We start from the raw sequence: 18,577 nt of genomic DNA on the forward strand, positions 1-18,577 counted from the left end.
CGTTTTTCCAATGAACAGCAATGCCATGTGTGCACAAGTAGGAGGCGTGTGCATTAGATACAGACAATCTCGAAAGTGCACTCTTGTCTTTGACAGCTGATTGCATTAAATTAACCAGCGGTTGTGAGACTTTGAACGACAGGTCATGCTCCGCTATGAAAGAACATATGCGCACTTTTAGATCGCACACACGATCGGCCATGGATGGATGAACCTCCGTTGTGGTACTTGTCGCACCAGGCAGGGAGCATGTGTATTGCAGAGCACGAACGGCAGCATTGTGACTAGCTTCTGACTGATGGCGAGCAAGCACTTTTTTGCCATTATTGCCATATTGTAGTCTCCTGTGGCATACTGTGCAAAGACACGTACCTGGCAGTTTGATTTTTTGACGGAAATCCGTCATAGACTCGCTGCAATTAACGGAAATCCGTCGTAGCGACGGAGAACTTTAATCCCTGTGACTATGAACATTGTAGAGTCACACTGAAGGCATCAAGGGCTATTTGACCAAGAAGGAGAGTGATGGGGTGCTGCGCCAGATGACCTGGCCTCCACAGTCACCGGACCTGAACCTAATCGAGATGTTTTAGGGGTGAGCTGGACCGCAGACAGAAGGCAAAAGGGCCAACAAGTGCTAAGCATCTTTCGGGGAACTCCTTCAAGACTGTTGGAAGACCATTTCAGGTGACTACCTCTTGAAGCTCATCAAGAGAATGCCAAGAGTGTGCAAAGCAGTAATCAAAGCAAAAGGTGGCTACTTTGAAGAACCTAGAATGTGACATATTTTCAGTTGTTGCACACTTTTTTGTTATGTATATAATTCCACATGTGTTAATTCATAGTTTTGATGCCTTCAGTGTGAATCTACAATTTTCATAGTCACAGTGTTCGGAAGGTTACTTTGGAAATGTAACAGGTTACAGATTACAAGTTACCCTGTTTAAAATGTAATAGTAGTGTAACTTTTTCAATTACTTTATTAAAGTAATGTAACTAATTACTTCTGAGTACTTTTTGATTACTTTTCTAAATTTGTGAAAATTAAAGAATAATAAATAAAAGCATATACATCAACTTAAATACAGTTATCTAATAAGCATGTGACGTATTCTGTGTAATAAACTCCTGAAACATTGGTGTTTTTTTTAAACTGCTGTTTCTTTGTATATGATGATAGTTTTCTCAAAATAAGTAAAATGCACATGAAGTGACACAGGGCAGTTCTAGAAATTATGTTTATGTGCTCGTGTACTCCTATATTGAGATGGCAGAGGTTTTAAACACTGCGAGCTTCAGTAGGCCTATGTGTAGTAAATGAAACCATGTCTTTGCCATTAATTTACAGGAGGGGCGGACTGGGAAAAAAATTCAGACAGGAAAATTCAAACTCATACAGACAAATTCATGGACAAAACTATTTTTTATCTATTTTAAATCTTTAATTTGGGGACATGCAAAATAATTAAAAGTTCTCTCCTGAACTGCACCTTCACTTCCATTTTTCTCTTCAGTCTCTTTATTTTGCCCTGTTATCCATCTCATGACTTTAATACTCAAGATTGAACAAAACTATACTTTACAATACAATACTACAATATCTTTATAGAAAAATCCTAATACTGTCCACGAGTCATGTTTTTCCCTTACAAAAAATTACCATGCTTTTATTAGCCTATATAAAAGTAAAATAACCTTGTTTAATTTTTTTTTTTTTTTTTTTTTTTTTTTTTGCAAATGGATTTGTATTTATTTTTAAATAAATACATTTGTAAAATAATTTTACATTTTTGGTTATCACAGTTAAACAATAGTAACCATTTTCTCTGGATTTATAGTTTAATATTAATATGTTAATTTTCGTAAGGGTTGTGTTGTCTGTCGTAGCTCCCCCTAAACCTATAAAATAAATCTGATTTTTTTTTTCAGCTAAATTACTACTGTAACATTACAACAGATAATAATGATGTCCTTTATATAGTATTTTGAGTGATGACTGGTGAGCAACGTGCTGCTGCTGCTTGATTAAAAAAAACAAAGACAAAAAAGCATCTTTACAGATGAAACTGACCTGAAACCCTGAACAGGAGTTCTGCTTCTCTCTCTCTCTCTCTCTCTCGCATTGATTACTCTGAGTCTGATCCAAACCGTTTGGCGGAGGCGCGGAGAGCGCGCGAGTCATGACTACAATTCATGACTTATTAGAGATTTAATTATCAAATGGCGGATTCGCAAATGATCGCTTTAGTACATTCGGCAGGCAATTATACAATAATGATATTAAATAGTGGGGCAAAATCGGCTGCCAGGCCACCGGGAATTGTCCCGGTTCTCCCGGTGTCCAGTCATGCGCCAGATTCCACAGACACGCAGAATGTGCAAGTCATATATTGCATTTTTGGGGCTTTATATTCACAGACACTAGTCCATGTCATGTTTTGATTCAAGTGTACTGACCTACTTTTGATTTAGTCATCCAAAATGTGGCATATTCCGTCCACGTTAGGCATTCCGTTTTTATGACTGGATTCTACGAACCAGACTGTATTTCCGCATCCTGGAAATTATTAGGGCGGTATGTCTCAGAATAGTCAGTGCAATTTGGTAAAGAAATCAGTTAAATCGGTATGTGGATGTGTGTAAATATTCAAATGTAATCCCCTTTGTAATCGTTAAAAATTTAATTTAATTTAATTACTCATTTTTTCGTAGTAACTGTAACTAATTACAGTTACAATAATTTTGTAATTAAATTACGTAACGCCGTTACATGTAACTAGTTACTCCCCAACACTGCATAGTCATGAAAATAAAGAAAACTCTTTGAATGAGAAGGTGTGTCCAAACTTTTGGTCTGTATATATATATATATATATATATATATATATATATATATATATATATATATATATATATAATTTAATTGACAAGGTGTTCGTAGAGGGTTCTCTGATACATCATGAGACACATTAGAAGCCTGAGGATGGTGAAGCACAGGCCTATGTTAATAAGACCTTGACACAGTGAAAATGCATGCAGGAGACAAGTGTTAATGACTCTAGAGGGTTAGATGGGCTATGAATGATGACCTGGGAGAATTGCATAAAGACATTACATAAACATAGATATTCAGACGTGAAGTACTGTATAATAGTGGTTGACCACTATGGGTTATAAATGATAAATGCCATTACTAATATGTGGACAGCATGGTGGCAACTGGTATAAAATAGTGATTTATAATGTATGTATGTGTGTGTGTGTGTGTTGTTTTATTAACTCAAAGCAAACACCAAAAGCCAAGAAAAAGCCAGAATGTTGACTGACAAATAAACATATACTTATATCAGCTTATCAATTTTATTTATTTATTAATCTAGATATCAAAGAAAACTTCCTTGATCAGACCTTGGTACTGAGTGATTCCACTGAGATTTCAAGCTGTCTTTTAGCTTATTATGAGTATGGCCCCTCTATAGTTACTGAATCTTAATTTAACAAGATGATGATAATTACACATGATGATAATTATCTATGGCATAGTAACAATTAAACCAGTTTCACACTTATAATCCCACCCACATGCATATTTGCATGTATTAACACACAGTCTGATAACTAAGCGACCACACAAAACACACAACCAGTGTAAGTTTGAGGGGAAATGGGTTCAGTGAAATAACTAAATAAATAATCATAAGAAAACCTCATCTTGTGTTTGCAAACTTGTAGCTCTACCAAGGTACAATAACACGAACTAATCACAGTTATGACTTATATATATTGCAATACAACATTCAAAGAATATCCACCTGAAAATCTTCCATAAATGAATTTAAATGTCAACACTGTAAAATTATTATTTAATGCAGAATTTCAGGTTTAAATGTTTCATTTGAGCCCAAGATCTATTTAAAATCTATTTTCTTCTAAAAATGACCAGTCAAAGCAGGAGAGACAGATGATGGACAGTGGAAAGGCAGGCTGTGCGACTGAAGGAGCTCTGGAGGAAGGGACGGCTCTTTGTTCTGGCAGAGAGGAGATCTCTGGGGAGAGCTGGTGTTATTCTTTACCAGTGTGATACCAGCATGGCTCACTGCCCACAGACTGTCTGTTTCCATTTTACTCTCTTTTGTAATCTAATTCTCTGGCTCAGGCAGTCCGATAAGAGTGTATAGTTTACTAGATAGCAGAGTATCCAAGAAGGTATGTTAGATGGAAGGGAGTGGGTTTGTTTCCCAATGAAGGGCTATTTAATCGCAACATATTTGTGTGTGTGTGTGTGTGTGTTTGTGCACAAGTTTTACTTACAAAGGATCACACACTTATAATTTATTAGACTACTTCTCATGTCCTTGAGGGGAGACCGGTCAGACACAGACCCGCACACACACCTAAAACAGCATAAAATATAGAAATGTCTAAAAGAAAAAAGGACAAAAGGGACCATTGCCAACCAGGCCATCAGCTGAAAGCAAATTACTACCCCATACACAAAACAACTATACTGACACACACATGCACACACAATCACAAGACACACACCACCTCCCTTTTCATTGCCATCAGATTGTCATAGTAACCATGACTACTGGCACAATTCCTTGTTAATAACTCACACCACATGCCGACATCTCTCTCACTGTAACACATACACACAACGCACACTATATATAAAAGATAAAAGCTGTCTGAAAGCTTTAGGATACGAGCAGATGGGACAATGATGAATAATGAACTGATCTGTTAATTGTTAGGACCTTTTTCAGGTAAAAACAGCAGAAGGGTCAATGATATGGTGCTCATTTTGGATCCAGATCTATTCACTTATTCAAAAATGCATGAAAAGAGAAAAATCATTTACAAAAACTATGGAATTTTAAGGTTTTATCTGTCATTTTTGTCAAAATTAAGTTATTTGCATATTCTTATTCTGTGACAATTTATTTACATTGTGTGTGTGTGTGTGTGTGTGTGTGTGTGTGTGTGTGTGTGTGTGTGTGTGTGTGTGTGTGTTTTAAAGTTGTGTACATGTTGGGACTTGTAAAGGTTCTATCTACAAAGTATATGGAATGCAAAATCATTGAAGCTCAATATCTCAAAAGTGCAGATAGAACCTTATAATTCCAAGGTGGTGAAACATGGAAAAATGCATCTGATGATAATGTCTTGATTTGTATTAATTACACTACATTTTGATATTGTTTTGATACTATTCTGATGTCATAATGATGAAAAAGCCTCATTTAAGGAATTATTCCAGCAAATTCTGGAAAGGAAAACCTTTGTAAAACCCTTGAAATAATTCTTTTATAATTGTGTTCATGCGACGAACAACCGTATAAGTCCAAAAAAACAAAAATTGAGATAACCATGTGACTTCAATGTATGTGTGCCACTTTGTATACAGAATCACTTTGGGGGGGGGTGTTCGCGCGAACAAAACTCTGAATTTAAAATTTTAAAATAGTCTCACGTGGAAAAATCGTTTATGTCCACTAACGATAAATGGAGACGCCGGTTGCTTTCATGTCCGCTGCGGACATTAATAGACAAAACGTCGGCAAAAAAGGAGAGCGAACATGAATGAATGGAAGGACAGAGCAAGGAAGTCTTAGAGGGATGCTGGGAAACCATATATGAACTGGATAGGAGAGCAAAAACGAGGAAAAAGTCCACCAAAAGAGGTGAGTGAAAAACCGTACACAAAGTATCTAACGTTACATAAAGTTAGCGGTTACAGTCAGAGGGGTGTGTAGGCTACTGGGCGTCGTCTACTACAGTTCATTCATATAGCTCACTCTGTTTAAAGGTTCAAGTCATGAATGGGTCTATAAGAAAGCTGAGAAAATTAGGATTCAGGGGACGTTTTAAACATGTCTCTACTCCTTATGGCCACGGAGAAATGAATCGAAACGCTTTAGGTGCGTCTCTAACACCAGCCCAGCTACGTCTAATGTTAGGCTTGAAGGTGTTTTTTTTTTACCATTCATTGATTGTGTTATAAGCACTGCTGGCAGAATTTTATATACACAAACAAACATATGTAAATTCATCCCCAATCTTTAAGATGTTTAGAGTAGAATTTGATTGCTTTATGTCTTCACTGAAATTGGTAAAAAAAAAAAAAAAGAAAGAAAAAAAAAGTCATTGACGTGTTTAAAATATTTTGATATAATTTTTGGATCCCTGTTACCATTTAATGCAACACTTTGTTTTTGTAATATTGTATGCTATGCTATGTTTGTAACTTGTTATTTAATAAATAATAAAAATAAATTAGAAAAAGGTAATAATAAAAAAAAAATGCATTGATTGTGTAAGCTGTTATATATTCCAGCTAGTAACCTTAATAGCTGCTAATAGCTCTAGTGTTTTATAGCTCAAAAAAACAAAAACGCTAATGTGACTTTGTTTCTGTTCAGGGAAAGGCGTGCAAGGAGACATGTCCCAGGCAGTGTTCAAGCCTAACAGACCAAAGAAAATTCCAGCTCTTCACAGAGTTTTATGCTGTCTCTTATGAGAGGCAGCAGGCTATCATTCTCTCTGGTTTGGAGCAGGTATGCTAACTTAAGCAATTCATGACCATATCATGTCAACAGTATGCAATGCATTACAATGTAGGCCCATGAAATAACCAGTGAATTGAATACTACTGTATGCCTTCAATTCACTAAGACTGCACATGTGCCTGATCACTGATCATCCCAATATGTCTTTTTACTTCTAGCACAAGGTGAGTCACAGACGACCACGTGGGCCCGACACTGAGAATACTAAGAGGAAGTACACCTTCAAGTACCATGTGCAACAAAGAGGCCAAAGACTTGCTGTTTGTAAGCTCACATTTATGTCAGTCTTTCAACTGACCAACAGTCGCCTACAGGCAAGTTTTATACAGCCTAGCTTTTTCCGTTTGTTAACTTTTTATTACATGCATGATTTTAATTAGATACATTGTCCATAACATATTTATTTAAAGTTACTTATCTTTGAAAAGGTTATTCAAGAAAAGTTAGGCAGTCAGTCTGAGGGAACAGAGCAGGTATTCAGGTCTCCATTAGAGGACTTCAGAGGAAAACATAAGAACAGGTAAAAAAAAAATAATCTTGAAGGACCTAATGCTCTCGTCCTGTTAGTTTTTAAAGCTGCACCAATGTCAGCATCAGTTACCCTACAACATTCCCTGATCTAATGGTGCCCTGGACGCTGGCATTATAGGGCGTCGGGTGCCTTGCCACCCTATAACGCCAGCATGCACAAACTGTAATGGTTAGGATTCAGCTCACTGTTGTTGCCCAGTCAGGAAACATATTTTTGCACTTTGAGATCGATATCAGAGGTAAAGTGCTATGCAAATGTAATGTATGATCCCGGGATTTCGAGATCGGCCAAAATGTCCGGGATTCGGCTTTTGCGTTCTACAGTTGCCATTCATTGTGTTTACTGTGGCGAGCAGGACGAGACTGAGGGCCGCGGGAGAGCGGCGCAAGGCCAGTGGCGTGATTACTGATGAGCGACACCTGTGAGACGCACCGGTCTCGTATCTCTCACGGAGGAGCGGGAATTTTCTTAGCGATGCTAAAACGCACACATCAGTCGATCACATGTTACACTACATTCAGATTCACCAATCAGAATAAATTCAGTTAGATTGAAACAAAAGGTGTGCATGTAAACAATGACGATTTTTGCGTCATCGGAGGATTTTTTCCAGACAAAAAATACATAAATCTCCCATCTCAGGGGGATATGAGGGAGGAAAGCATGGTAATTCGAAGATACTACTGTTTTTCTACTAATACAAAGCTTAATGCTAAATCCTGAAGTATCCCTTTAATGATTCTTTGTGGAAAAACAAAATCCTATAGTTTAGAGAAAAGTTTACAATTATATTAAATTTTATTGTAACAGAAACAATGCAATTGTGCAAAACAGACCAGCATAGTTTATTATATTTCCCTTGTTCATGAGTTGTGTTGTTTATTTTTTAGGCCTCATAGCATTCATCCTGCAGTGAGAGAAGGGATAAGAGAGCACATCCTGAGCTTCCCACGCCAACCGAACCACTACTCACGGATGAAGGGAGATGTGGAGAGGGAGTACCTGAGCCCTGATTTAAACCTGCTCCGCATGTTCCGCCTGTACAAGGAAAACAATCCAGAATCAACTGCAAAGTTCTGGCTCTATAGGGACATCTTCAAGCAGCAAAACCTCAGTTTTGGGCAGCCAAGAAGTGATACTTGTGCAAAATGTGAAGTGAAGTGAAGTGACATTCAGCCAAGTATGGTGACCCATACTCAGAATTTGTGCTCTGCATTTAACCCATCCAAGGTGCACACACACAGAGCAGTGAACACACACACACACACTGTGAACACACACCCGGAGCAGTGGGCAGCCATTTATGCTGCGGCGCCCGGGGAGCAGTTGGGGGTTCGATGCCTTGCTCAAGGGCACCTAAGTCATGGTATTGAAGGTGGAGAAAGAACTGTACATGCACTCTCCCCACCCACAATTCCTGCCGGCCCGGGACTCAAACTCACAACCTTTCGATTGGGAGTCCGACTCTCTAACCATTAGGCCACGACTTCCCTGTTCTTTTACCCTGTTCTCAAAATTAGTTGCTGCTACAACAGATGGAGAAAGGTTGAAGATCACAGCCGAGAGTGAGCTTCACCACCGGAAAGCCGAAAAAGCGTACACTCAGTTGCAGGCTGACACAGAGTGGGCCAAAGCCAATGATGACTGCCATGTCATTTGTATCGACATGCAGGGGGTAGTGTTCACGCCAAACCTGACACACTCCAACGTGTACTATCAACGGCAGCTGGCCAACTACAACCTCTGTATCCAGGAGATGGGCACTGAAATACCTCCTACAATGTGCCTCTGGCATGAGGGCATCGCTCACAGAGGTTCCATCGAGGTGGCAAGCTGTCTTTTGAAGTGGGCAGAAACATCTTTCGCTCCCCTAGTCCAGGCAAAGGAACGGAAGCTCATCATCTATAGTGACCGATGCTGTGAGCAGAACAACAACTGACGAGTCCTAAACCTCATGGCCCTACTCGTATCTAGAGGGTACTTCAGTCAGATAGAGCAGAAGTTCATGGTTTCTGGTCACTCCTTCCTTCCCTGTGATCGTTCATTTGCCACGCTGGACAAGAGGCGTAAGGTGTCCACACTCCACACCCCCAGCGATGTCGCAGAGATGATCCGTGGAGCCAGGCAGCTGCATCCATTTAAAGTAATTGAGATGAAATGTGTGGACTTCAGGCAGCTCCCTGATGCAACATTAAAGCATCCACCTGGCTTCCTAATCACATCCATGATGTGGTTGAAAGTGACAGGTAAAAAAAACTAAAGAACTAAACTAAAACTAAACTGGTTTTCTGAGATTAACAGTGTTGGGGATATGTGCGTGAAGGAAGAATCTTTATTGAATTTCTTGTTGAATCATGATTTCAGCTGGTGATCCATGGTGTGTCCACACAAAAGGGAGCCACAGCCTCTACGAGGGATGGAAGCACTGGCTGATCACCAAACAGAGGAAGAATCAACCACCTCCAGCTCCTTTGTTCTCCACCACGTATGCTCGTGCTTACGAGGACCCTCTGCCCATCAAGAAGGAGAACCACCGTGACCTTATGAAAATGCTAGCCTACATGCCAGTGGAGGCCCAAGCATTTTATGGGACATTAGAATGTGAAGAGTAGCCTGGTATGTGTAGGTCATGTGCAGGGTAAGGTGGGATATATTGTGTATATTGTGTGAAATTAATCATAAAAGTAGTTGTAGCTTATCTTGTATGCCTTATCTTATGTTGTATAATATATAGGTATTTATTTTATTTTATTTAGAACCAAAAAAAGGAAGACGTATATGGTAAACTAGCATATGGAACCAGCATGGAATGAAGATGATGTATGTCTGTATTGTAAATATGTATTGTTTACCGTTATTACTGTTTATTGTTTGTATGTATTGTTTATTGTAAGTATGTACGGTTTGTTTGTACTGACGTTTATTTTCTGTACTATAAGTAGGCCTATGTATTGTTCATTGTTCGTACCGTATTGTCCGCGTTTTTATTCTGTGATTTACGTTGGCAAAAAATAAAAGAAATTGAAAGAAAGAAATGCTTAATATTTTCTTTGAGGTTCTGTTACTGTATTAAAACTAAGATAAAGGAATCAAATCTCCAGTGGTTTAAATTGATATGATTAATTGGACTTATACTGTTATTCCACATTAACTGGACATATACTGTTCTTCCACATTCCAGAAATGTAAATTACTCTAACTTTTTATTTTTAAGATTGATACTAAAAAATCCTATCTCATTAGAATTGGGAAGCTTTTGTTGTCTATCTTCAAGTAAAAAAAAAAGGTAATATAATATTCAGAGTCCAAATAAAAAAAAATGTATTATTTAAAAATTTTAAATAATAATTAAGATGTGTTATATAAGATATATTAAGATATATTGTATTCGGTGTGCAAGGATAATGATAATTAAAAATTTTTAAAGAAAAATATGTTTCTTTATTACAGACACTCTTAAATGTTATTGACCCAGAAACATCTGAACTGCAAATAAAAGCCTCAGAGACTGCCTGATTTATTCACAATTTTTTGCTGTAACACACACATCCAAATATGTCAATATTACATAATTTATATTGGTAAATGCATGTATGAACTGTATGAAACGGTAAACAGCCAACTAAAACAAAACTTGACTTCTCTCATAAACAGCCGCCGTTAACAGCATCATCCACTGCTCTGTAGTATCCACTCATAAGAACTCTCATAAGATGAATACATTCTTAAACAGTTCAGGCACAACCATCTGGTGGTCGGCACAGATTCAGGGTTATCCAGGGATATGTTGCTGCTATTTGCAGTGTTGTGTGTAACGTAACTACTTTTTCGGATAAAAAGTAGTGTAACGCGCTACTACTGAAAATTTGGTAACGAAACGTAGTTCATTTTTCAATTCGGCGCAACGTTACTTTTCCCATGGTTAGATTTGACAGCGACACTGCCATCTGCGCGCTTGCGCAATAGTTACAAGCTCCACACAGTACGTGACAGAGGCTGGTAGCAGTCTGCAAAGCAATCATGGCAAGTGAGAAGCAGCCGACGCTAACTTTTGAGGGATGGAGGTATTCCCACTACTTCAAACTCGTTGAAACTAAGGGGAGGAATGTGAGTGTAAGGTGTACACTGTGTCCTGGCGAGAAACTTTTGTCCACTGCCGTTAACTCAACTGCCAACCTCACCAAGCATTTGAAAGGAAAACATGCTAACATGAAGCTTGTCGCTCAAGATCCCTGGCGGGGAAATGATGATATGTCGAGTCCAACGCCAAATAAGCAGCTAAAACTTCATTTTCACTACCAGGAGGTAACTAAACAAGAGTTGGACAAACTTGTCGCTTCGTTCATTGTCGAAGAAATGTTGCCCATCAATACTGTCGAATCTCCCACTTTCAGAAAGATACTTAGCAAAATACCTATAACAGGAGACAGGCACCCATGGTCAGATCGTAGAACTTTCACGGGCTATCTGGACGAATGTTATCTAAAAATGGAGACTGAATTAAAGAAAACGTTCGAGAGTTTGCAGTATGTTTCAACCACTGCGGATATATGGAGTAGCCATAACCGAAGCTTTCTGGGAATCACTGTGCACTGGATCAATCCGCGCAACTTGAATCGCGAGAAAGCTGCCATCGCATGCAAAAGAATAAAGGGCAGGCATACATATGATGTCATAGGCTTTGAAATGGAACAGATTCACTCAGCGTTTGGCCTTTCACATAGGATCACCGCCACCATTACAGACAACGGGTCGAATTTTGTTAAAGCTTTTAAGATGTATGCACCCCCTGAGCCTGACGAGGAGGAGGATGAAGAGCAAGATGAGCAAGGTGTAGTTTTCACAGATGTGGAAGAGTTGCTTGGAACCACAGAAGGACAGTTTTCTCTTCCCCCGCATTTTAGGTGTGCTTCGCATACGCTCAATTTGATCTCATGCAATGACATCGACAAATGGTATATGACTCTGTATAAGTCATTCTACGAAAGCACTGTATAACTGATATAGGCTTATTTTTTTATTTTTTTTTTCCTTTTTATTCAAAACAATTCCAAACATGCTTAATATATCAGGAAATATCTTGTTTCTCAAATATGTGTAGGTAAACGCGTTTTGCACCTTTATAGATTGTTATTTTATCAATATATGGAAATGTAGTGTAATCTATTAACTACACATAAAAACCTGACTTTTTACTTAAGTGCCATATCATGCCATAAAATATTTTTAATACGACTGAATTTGCATTTAATGTAAATTTTAATAAAAATATTGTAAGTTACTTATTTTAACACTTTCATTTTACAGAGAGTAAAGAACATTTACATTATCAAAAAACATTTTCATTCAGTCTAGCCAGAGTTCAGGCACTCTGAAAAACTCCCATTCAAATCACTGAAGCACTTTACATTATGAAACGAATATCTTACTTACATTCGTACGCACATCTGCACTTTTTGTTGTTTCTGATGAGAGAATTCGCTAAATAATTCAGTCAGCGAGCAAGTGAACAAAACACTGCGTTTCAGTGATGACTCTTCTGGACGTCTCTGATTGGCCATTGCATCCATAAGCGCAACAGAATAGTTTCTGATTGGTTATCATGAAGCGTTGTACGAACGCGTCTGTCTCTGGCTCAGCGCCAGCCAGCGAACGCAGATTTGAATTTAGCAGCTGATGCTGTGCACTGAACGATCTAATCTCACCGCTGTGATTGTATCAAATATATAAAAAAATAATATTTGGCAATTTTTTTTGTTGTTGTCGTTTGGAAGCTGCATTTAAAATCCACTTGGCTCAGAAATCTGAGGGGGCACGTGCCCCCTCACTTCGAATGGGCATGACGCCTCTGCATCCCGGCCCAAGATTTGAATACGCTTTGTACTAGACTAGACATCAGAGGCCCGACAGAGCGCGAACATCTATTCCTAAAGGAATACTGCAGTGTTTTGAAACCGATGACAGTAGCACTGGATATCTTGCAAGGCGAAGAGAATTGCTACTATGGTAGTCTTCTACCAACTCTGGAGACCCTGATGTCAAGGACGCTCGCACTCCAAAATGGACTTTCAAGGATGACAGCTGACCTACCGGGTGTAATTGTACAGGTAAGCCAATTCTTAATAGCCTATCTGAAAGTTAGCTACAGGCCTACGTGTTGTATCCTAGTCATTAAAGATTTAGTTTCATATTTATGTGTAAATAAAATAAATAAAAAAATGTATTTCATGTATGTTGATTATATGAAAAGTGTAAAGCATGAGTAAGATCATAATTTTGCGCAATATATCGGGAGACAAATGGAGTGGGCAGACATGATTTTGACCACTTTATTAAGTTTGTTTTTGTAGAAAGCCTTTCTTTAAAATGAATTTCGTTTTGTATTAATTGTATCTTAATTTTAATCGATGTTTTATCAACCAATTACCTGAATTTAATAAATAAGAAAGTAAATATAGCATGCAATAGGCTATAATCATCATGCCGTGAACTGGAGTCTCAGATAAACTCAGATAAGCTACTTGCCTCACAGACCTGAGAAATATATAGAAAGCTTGAAATGTGTACTTTTAAACAAAATATATATTTTTTCTCAAAATCTCTCTTTTTTTCTCCTCTTTTTTTTCCTCTTTTTTTCTACCTTGATAGAGTGAGTCGTATGTCTGAAAACTAAGCTTATTTCTTCTATATCATTTTGTCCTAGGCTATCAAGACGCGATTCGCACCGGTGTTGGAGAGCAGGGAAGCTTTATTGGCTGCGTTGACGTTGCCGAAATGTAAAGTTCGGTGGATAGGGGGAGTGGAGTGGAGAGAAGCGGCGCGTGCGCTGCTCATCGCGGAGTGTCGCACTCTACCCCATGATGCAGAGCCGGCTGAGAATAAAAACAGAGAAGTTGCCGCACACAGCAGCGCCAATGAAAAGGACTTTTTTTCTTTTGGTGAGGAGGAGGAAGACTCAATGGCCTTTAGTGCAGACTCAGAGGTACTTGAGTACATGAGATCAGGCTCAGAATTAGAAGTTCTCAACCGTTTCCCCCGAGTGAAAGCTGTGTTCATGAAATACAACACTGCCACACCATCCAGTGCACCGGTGGAAAGGCTGTTCAGCCTGGGAGGTCTTGTGCTTACCCCCAGAAGAAACAGACTTTCAGATAAACGTTTTGAAAGACTGCTCCTGATGAGGTATAATCACCCATTTTGTGCTGATGTGGAATAGGTTGCCTGCCACCCATGCTATAGACAACTCAAGCCTATGCCTAATATCCTCTTTTCTATCTGCCCATCATACTGTGAAGTAGGGCCAGCATATTCAGTTAACATAGCCTTTTTAATTCTGAGGCTAGTCATGCTATAAGTTGTGCTTGATTTTATTTTGGCTAAAATGTCTTTGCCTCTAAACTGTATTGTGCCATTTTATTTTATTTACACAAGCCATCGACATCAAGCCATTTTTAAGTTATTATTTTTTCTGTTGGATTTAGATGAGGCATGCATGTTTTATTTTGAGACATATGACCAATTTTGAGGTTACCATGTTGTTCCTAAGGAGCTTATTGATACTATTTTTTTTTTTATAATAAAGAGCACAAAATAAATACCTGTTACGTCCTCCATAGTATAACTTTATGTAGGCCTACACATTAAGGAACAGATATTGGGTTCTGCCCAAAGTCAAGCAACATAAAAGTAACGTAAAAGTAACGAGTAACATAAAAAGTTACTTTCCAAAGGGGGTAACTAAGTAAAGTAACGGATTACTTTTTTAAAAAGTAACGAGTAACGAGCAAACACTACTTTTTAAAAGTAACTTCCCCAACACTGGCTATTTGTCAGCACCTGGATAGGAATGATCCATGTTTAAATTCCTGTATATGAATTGATTAGCTGGAAACCATCCAATAATGGCACTTCCTCCCCGCAAGACAGCTGAGAGCTTTTATTGAACATTCAAGAGTCCAAAGATCTTATCGGACATTTCTGTTTGATCAGCACTGGCCCATCTACCCAATCTTTAGAAGAAACGGAGCGAAGGAAACATCTCAACCTCATTATGTGGGACACAGGGTTCTTTATTAGAAGCCAATTATCTCTGCTTGCAGGTGGAGCAGGTTGAGCCAGATGATCCGGTCAAGTTCTACTGCAATCACAGAGTGGCCTCATATCCACTTTCTCCTTGTAAGCACTGAGAGCACTGCGTTCCAGGGGTAAAGTCATCCCAAGGCAAAACACTTGAGCTCAGAGCAGTGTGTGCTACTGGAACAATGATGAATGGTTCAGCACACCATAGACGCCCATTGAACCAGGGTCAAAATCATCACCTGGAGTGTAGAAGACAATCGTTATCTCCACAGGACCACAGCTGGCGGAATAAGCTTCCACAGAACGCCACCATATTAAAAGATTAATCTAGGTTCAGTACAAGTTAATTTCAAATAAAAGCAATTGTGGGATAATGCGTTTTTTTTTTTTACTTTTTTGTAACAATCTTAAAGGCCATCTTTCAATTTAATTTTATAACTTAATTTATACAGAATATTGTATAAAAAAGTGTAAATTTAAAAAGACGTACATAAGAATACATATGTTTTACAACACCCACGGGCAGAAATTAAGAAAAAAAAGTGCCTATTCTAAGCTACGCGCCAAAAAACCGCCTTTTCCCAGAGAACGCGTCATATGACGTAACGACAGGCAAACATAGGCGCTGCAGCCCTGGTTCTCAGTGTGGGTTTACGTAGTCTGAGAGGTGGAAACAGAAAATAGAGATTGTCGTTATCGTTATTATAGTTATAGTAGGTTTGAGTTGTCACAATGGTGAATTCTTGTGTTTGTTTTGGATGCAACAACTCCAACTTGTCTGGCCATCGGGTCCACCGATTTCCAAACAAGAAACACAAAGATTTCCGTGCTTGGATACGTTTCGTCCAGGCAAAGAGAAGCAATTTCGTTGCCTCCTCGTTGACAAGACACACGGTGGTATGTGAAAAACACTTCACACCGGACAGCTACAACCAAGGAGATCTTATGGAATTTCGCATGGGATTTCGACGAAAAGAGTGGGTAAGGCTGGCAAATGGAGCTGTACCATCGGTGCATGCAAGTCCACCTGCAAAATCTGGCGGGAGTGAAGAGTTTAACGTTAATGTTAGCACTAGCAGAGAATCTGCGCGTCGAAAACGGGAGCTTTGCACAGTAAGTCTTATAATACCATATACAAATTGTTGCATCGAAATGTAGCTCTGCATGTAATTTCTGCAAATGTATTTTTCTTGACGTTATAATGGATTAGTCTTGCCATGGCACGAAAGCCCGCCTAGCTGCCATCAGCTTACTCTTGTTACACCCCGTGAGGCTGCACATGAGCCTCCTGCCACTTATTTTATTGAGCTATTAAGACAGGGTTCCAGAAAATTTTATTTTTTTTAATTACAATTTTATGTGGTCGCATTCGCATATTACTACTCGGTTAAATTCACGCATGAATTTTCCTGCATTTAACTTGTTTTAGCGCCCGCCAAATTGATTTTTTTGTCCCGCCAAAGTCTTATTTGATCGGTGAGTAATGTAGATGAACTGCTGCCCTTGTGACAGGGTGCATGTTTGACTGAAAGAAAGAGCGCGCACTTTTCACTGTCTCCAAAACGCATCCAAGTAATTCTTTACAATATTAGTTTTCTTAGTTAAATCGGATTTGCCTTGGTTTTCTTTGACTAATCGAAGCTGGTATCAACAAGGCACATGCGAGGGAATGCAGCTCGGGACTAACGTACTTTAAAAAGATTTTGAAAAGATTAACAGTCTTTTAAATAATGCATGAATGGGGGATTTTCATGAAAGGACAACATTTTTTAGAGTTCAAAGTTGTGATCTCGGTCTGTTTAGGGAAGTCGTGGCCTAATGGTTAGAGAGTTGGACTCCCAATCGAAAGGTTGTGAGTTCGAGTCTCGGGCCGGCAGGAATTGTGGGTGGGGGGAGTGCATGTACAGTTCTCTGTCCACCTTCAATACCACGACTTAGGTGCCCTTGAGCAAGGCACTGAACCCCCAACTGCTCCCTGGGTGCCGCAGCATAAATGGCTGCCCACTGCTCCGGGTGTGTGCTCACAGTGTGTGTGTGTGTTCACTGCTCTGTGTGTGTGCATTTCGGATGGGTTAAATGCAGAGCACAAATTCTGAGTATGGGTCACCATACTTGGCTGAATGTCACGTCACTTTCACTTTTCAGATTTTGGGAGAGAGTGCTGCCAGCAAAGACGGGGCAGGTGCAACTGCCACTTCAGATCCTGATGGAGATGGAGACATCTCTACAATGGACCCTGAGCCAGAACTGGTCCATCGTGGATCACAGTGCAACATAAGATGTTTACATCGTTCATTAGGTAGTTAGCTTATATATCTAGCATTCACTATACATGCCATAAACAATCACAAATAAGGATTACGTCAAAAATTTTCATGATCTCCATGGTTACTATTTTGTCATTTCCACTTTTCAGACAGTAAACATTAAAAATTTAGAACTTACTGGGTTGCATTAGATAGTGCATGTGTTGTTACCAATGAATGTACAATGGTGAACAATTATTAAGATGAATCTCTTTCATCTAAGGTGTTCAGGTAAAGCCTCAGATGGTGGATGTGGGGACTCAAACCGAAAGGTTTGAGCATCGCAGATCAACTCCACTGGCCAGTCCTGAACAAAGTGATGATGAATGGTCATTTTCTTATATTGTCAACCATTCTGGTGATATGTCATGGAGTCCAGGGGAGGAGATGTTGAGAGAGTCCTCTGAGGAGGAACCAGAAGAGCTGGAATCTCTCAGTGACCCAAAGTAAAAACCTTTTTATTAATGGAAACTGTTTCTGATGTCATAGTCAGAATTAATGAGTGTTTTCCTTTTCTTGTTTTCAGTGCTGTTGACAAGTTCATTGTTTGCCAGAGGCAGTTGCTGTCCTTGTTCACAGTTTGCCCTGCATGCTGTGGGGAAACCCAGGGACACATAATGCACCCGGAAGGAACTTTTATAAAAGTCAAGCAGGTAATGTCTTAATTGGCAACTGTCTATACAGGTAACTATACAGGTTTTTTACTGGCTCATCTTAAAGCTGCTTGAGTATTGAATCTTCTATCATCTTTCAGACCTGCGGAACTTGTGGCTATGAGCGTTACTGGCAAAACCAAGAGAAGGTGCATCGAAACATGCCTGCCTGCAACCTTTTACTCAGCGGTGCCATCCACTTCTCAGGTTGCATGGCTACTCAGACAATCAGGATGCTGAAGCTGTTTGGACTGCAGTGCATAAGTCCCGGCACTTTTTTCTGCCATCAGCGCTATTACACTATCCCTACCATCGTGCAGGCCTGGAGGAATGAGCAGAGTGGGATCATCAGGGAGTTGAAGGAGACTGGGGGTGGATTGATCCTGTCTGGTGACTGCAGGTAGAATGGTCCAGCTCACGTCACTGATGTAGAAC

General features: G+C 39.3%; 2 protein-coding genes across 2 annotated transcripts in view; one reads left to right on the forward strand and one right to left on the reverse strand.

Moving 5' to 3' along the window:
- The window catches only part of LOC132132129 (protocadherin-16-like), a 109,757-nt gene that overhangs the window by 67,454 nt on the left and 23,726 nt on the right, over positions 1 to 18,577 (reverse strand). The window lies entirely within an intron of this gene.
- LOC132132318 (uncharacterized) lies at positions 14,063 to 18,547 on the forward strand. Its single transcript, XM_059544704.1, has 5 exons — positions 14,063 to 14,194; positions 17,329 to 17,482; positions 17,713 to 17,935; positions 18,016 to 18,142; positions 18,244 to 18,547. The coding sequence occupies exons 1-5, from the start codon at positions 14,063 to 14,065 to the stop codon at positions 18,544 to 18,546; spliced, it is 939 nt and encodes a 312-aa protein (XP_059400687.1). The 3' UTR covers position 18,547.

The sequence above is a fragment of the Carassius carassius genome, chromosome 49, assembly GCF_963082965.1.
Source record: "Carassius carassius chromosome 49, fCarCar2.1, whole genome shotgun sequence".
Taxonomy (NCBI): Eukaryota; Metazoa; Chordata; class Actinopteri; order Cypriniformes; family Cyprinidae; genus Carassius; species Carassius carassius.

Coding starts and splice junctions, on each gene's coding strand:
- LOC132132318 (XM_059544704.1), top strand. CDS start 14,063: ATGGCCTTTAGTGCAGACTCAGAGGTACTTGAGTACATGAGATCAGGC. Junction 17,936..18,015: donor GAATCTCTCAGTGACCCAAA/GTAAAAACCTTT, acceptor TCTTGTTTTCAG/TGCTGTTGACAAGTTCATTG. Junction 18,143..18,243: donor CTTTTATAAAAGTCAAGCAG/GTAATGTCTTAA, acceptor ATCATCTTTCAG/ACCTGCGGAACTTGTGGCTA.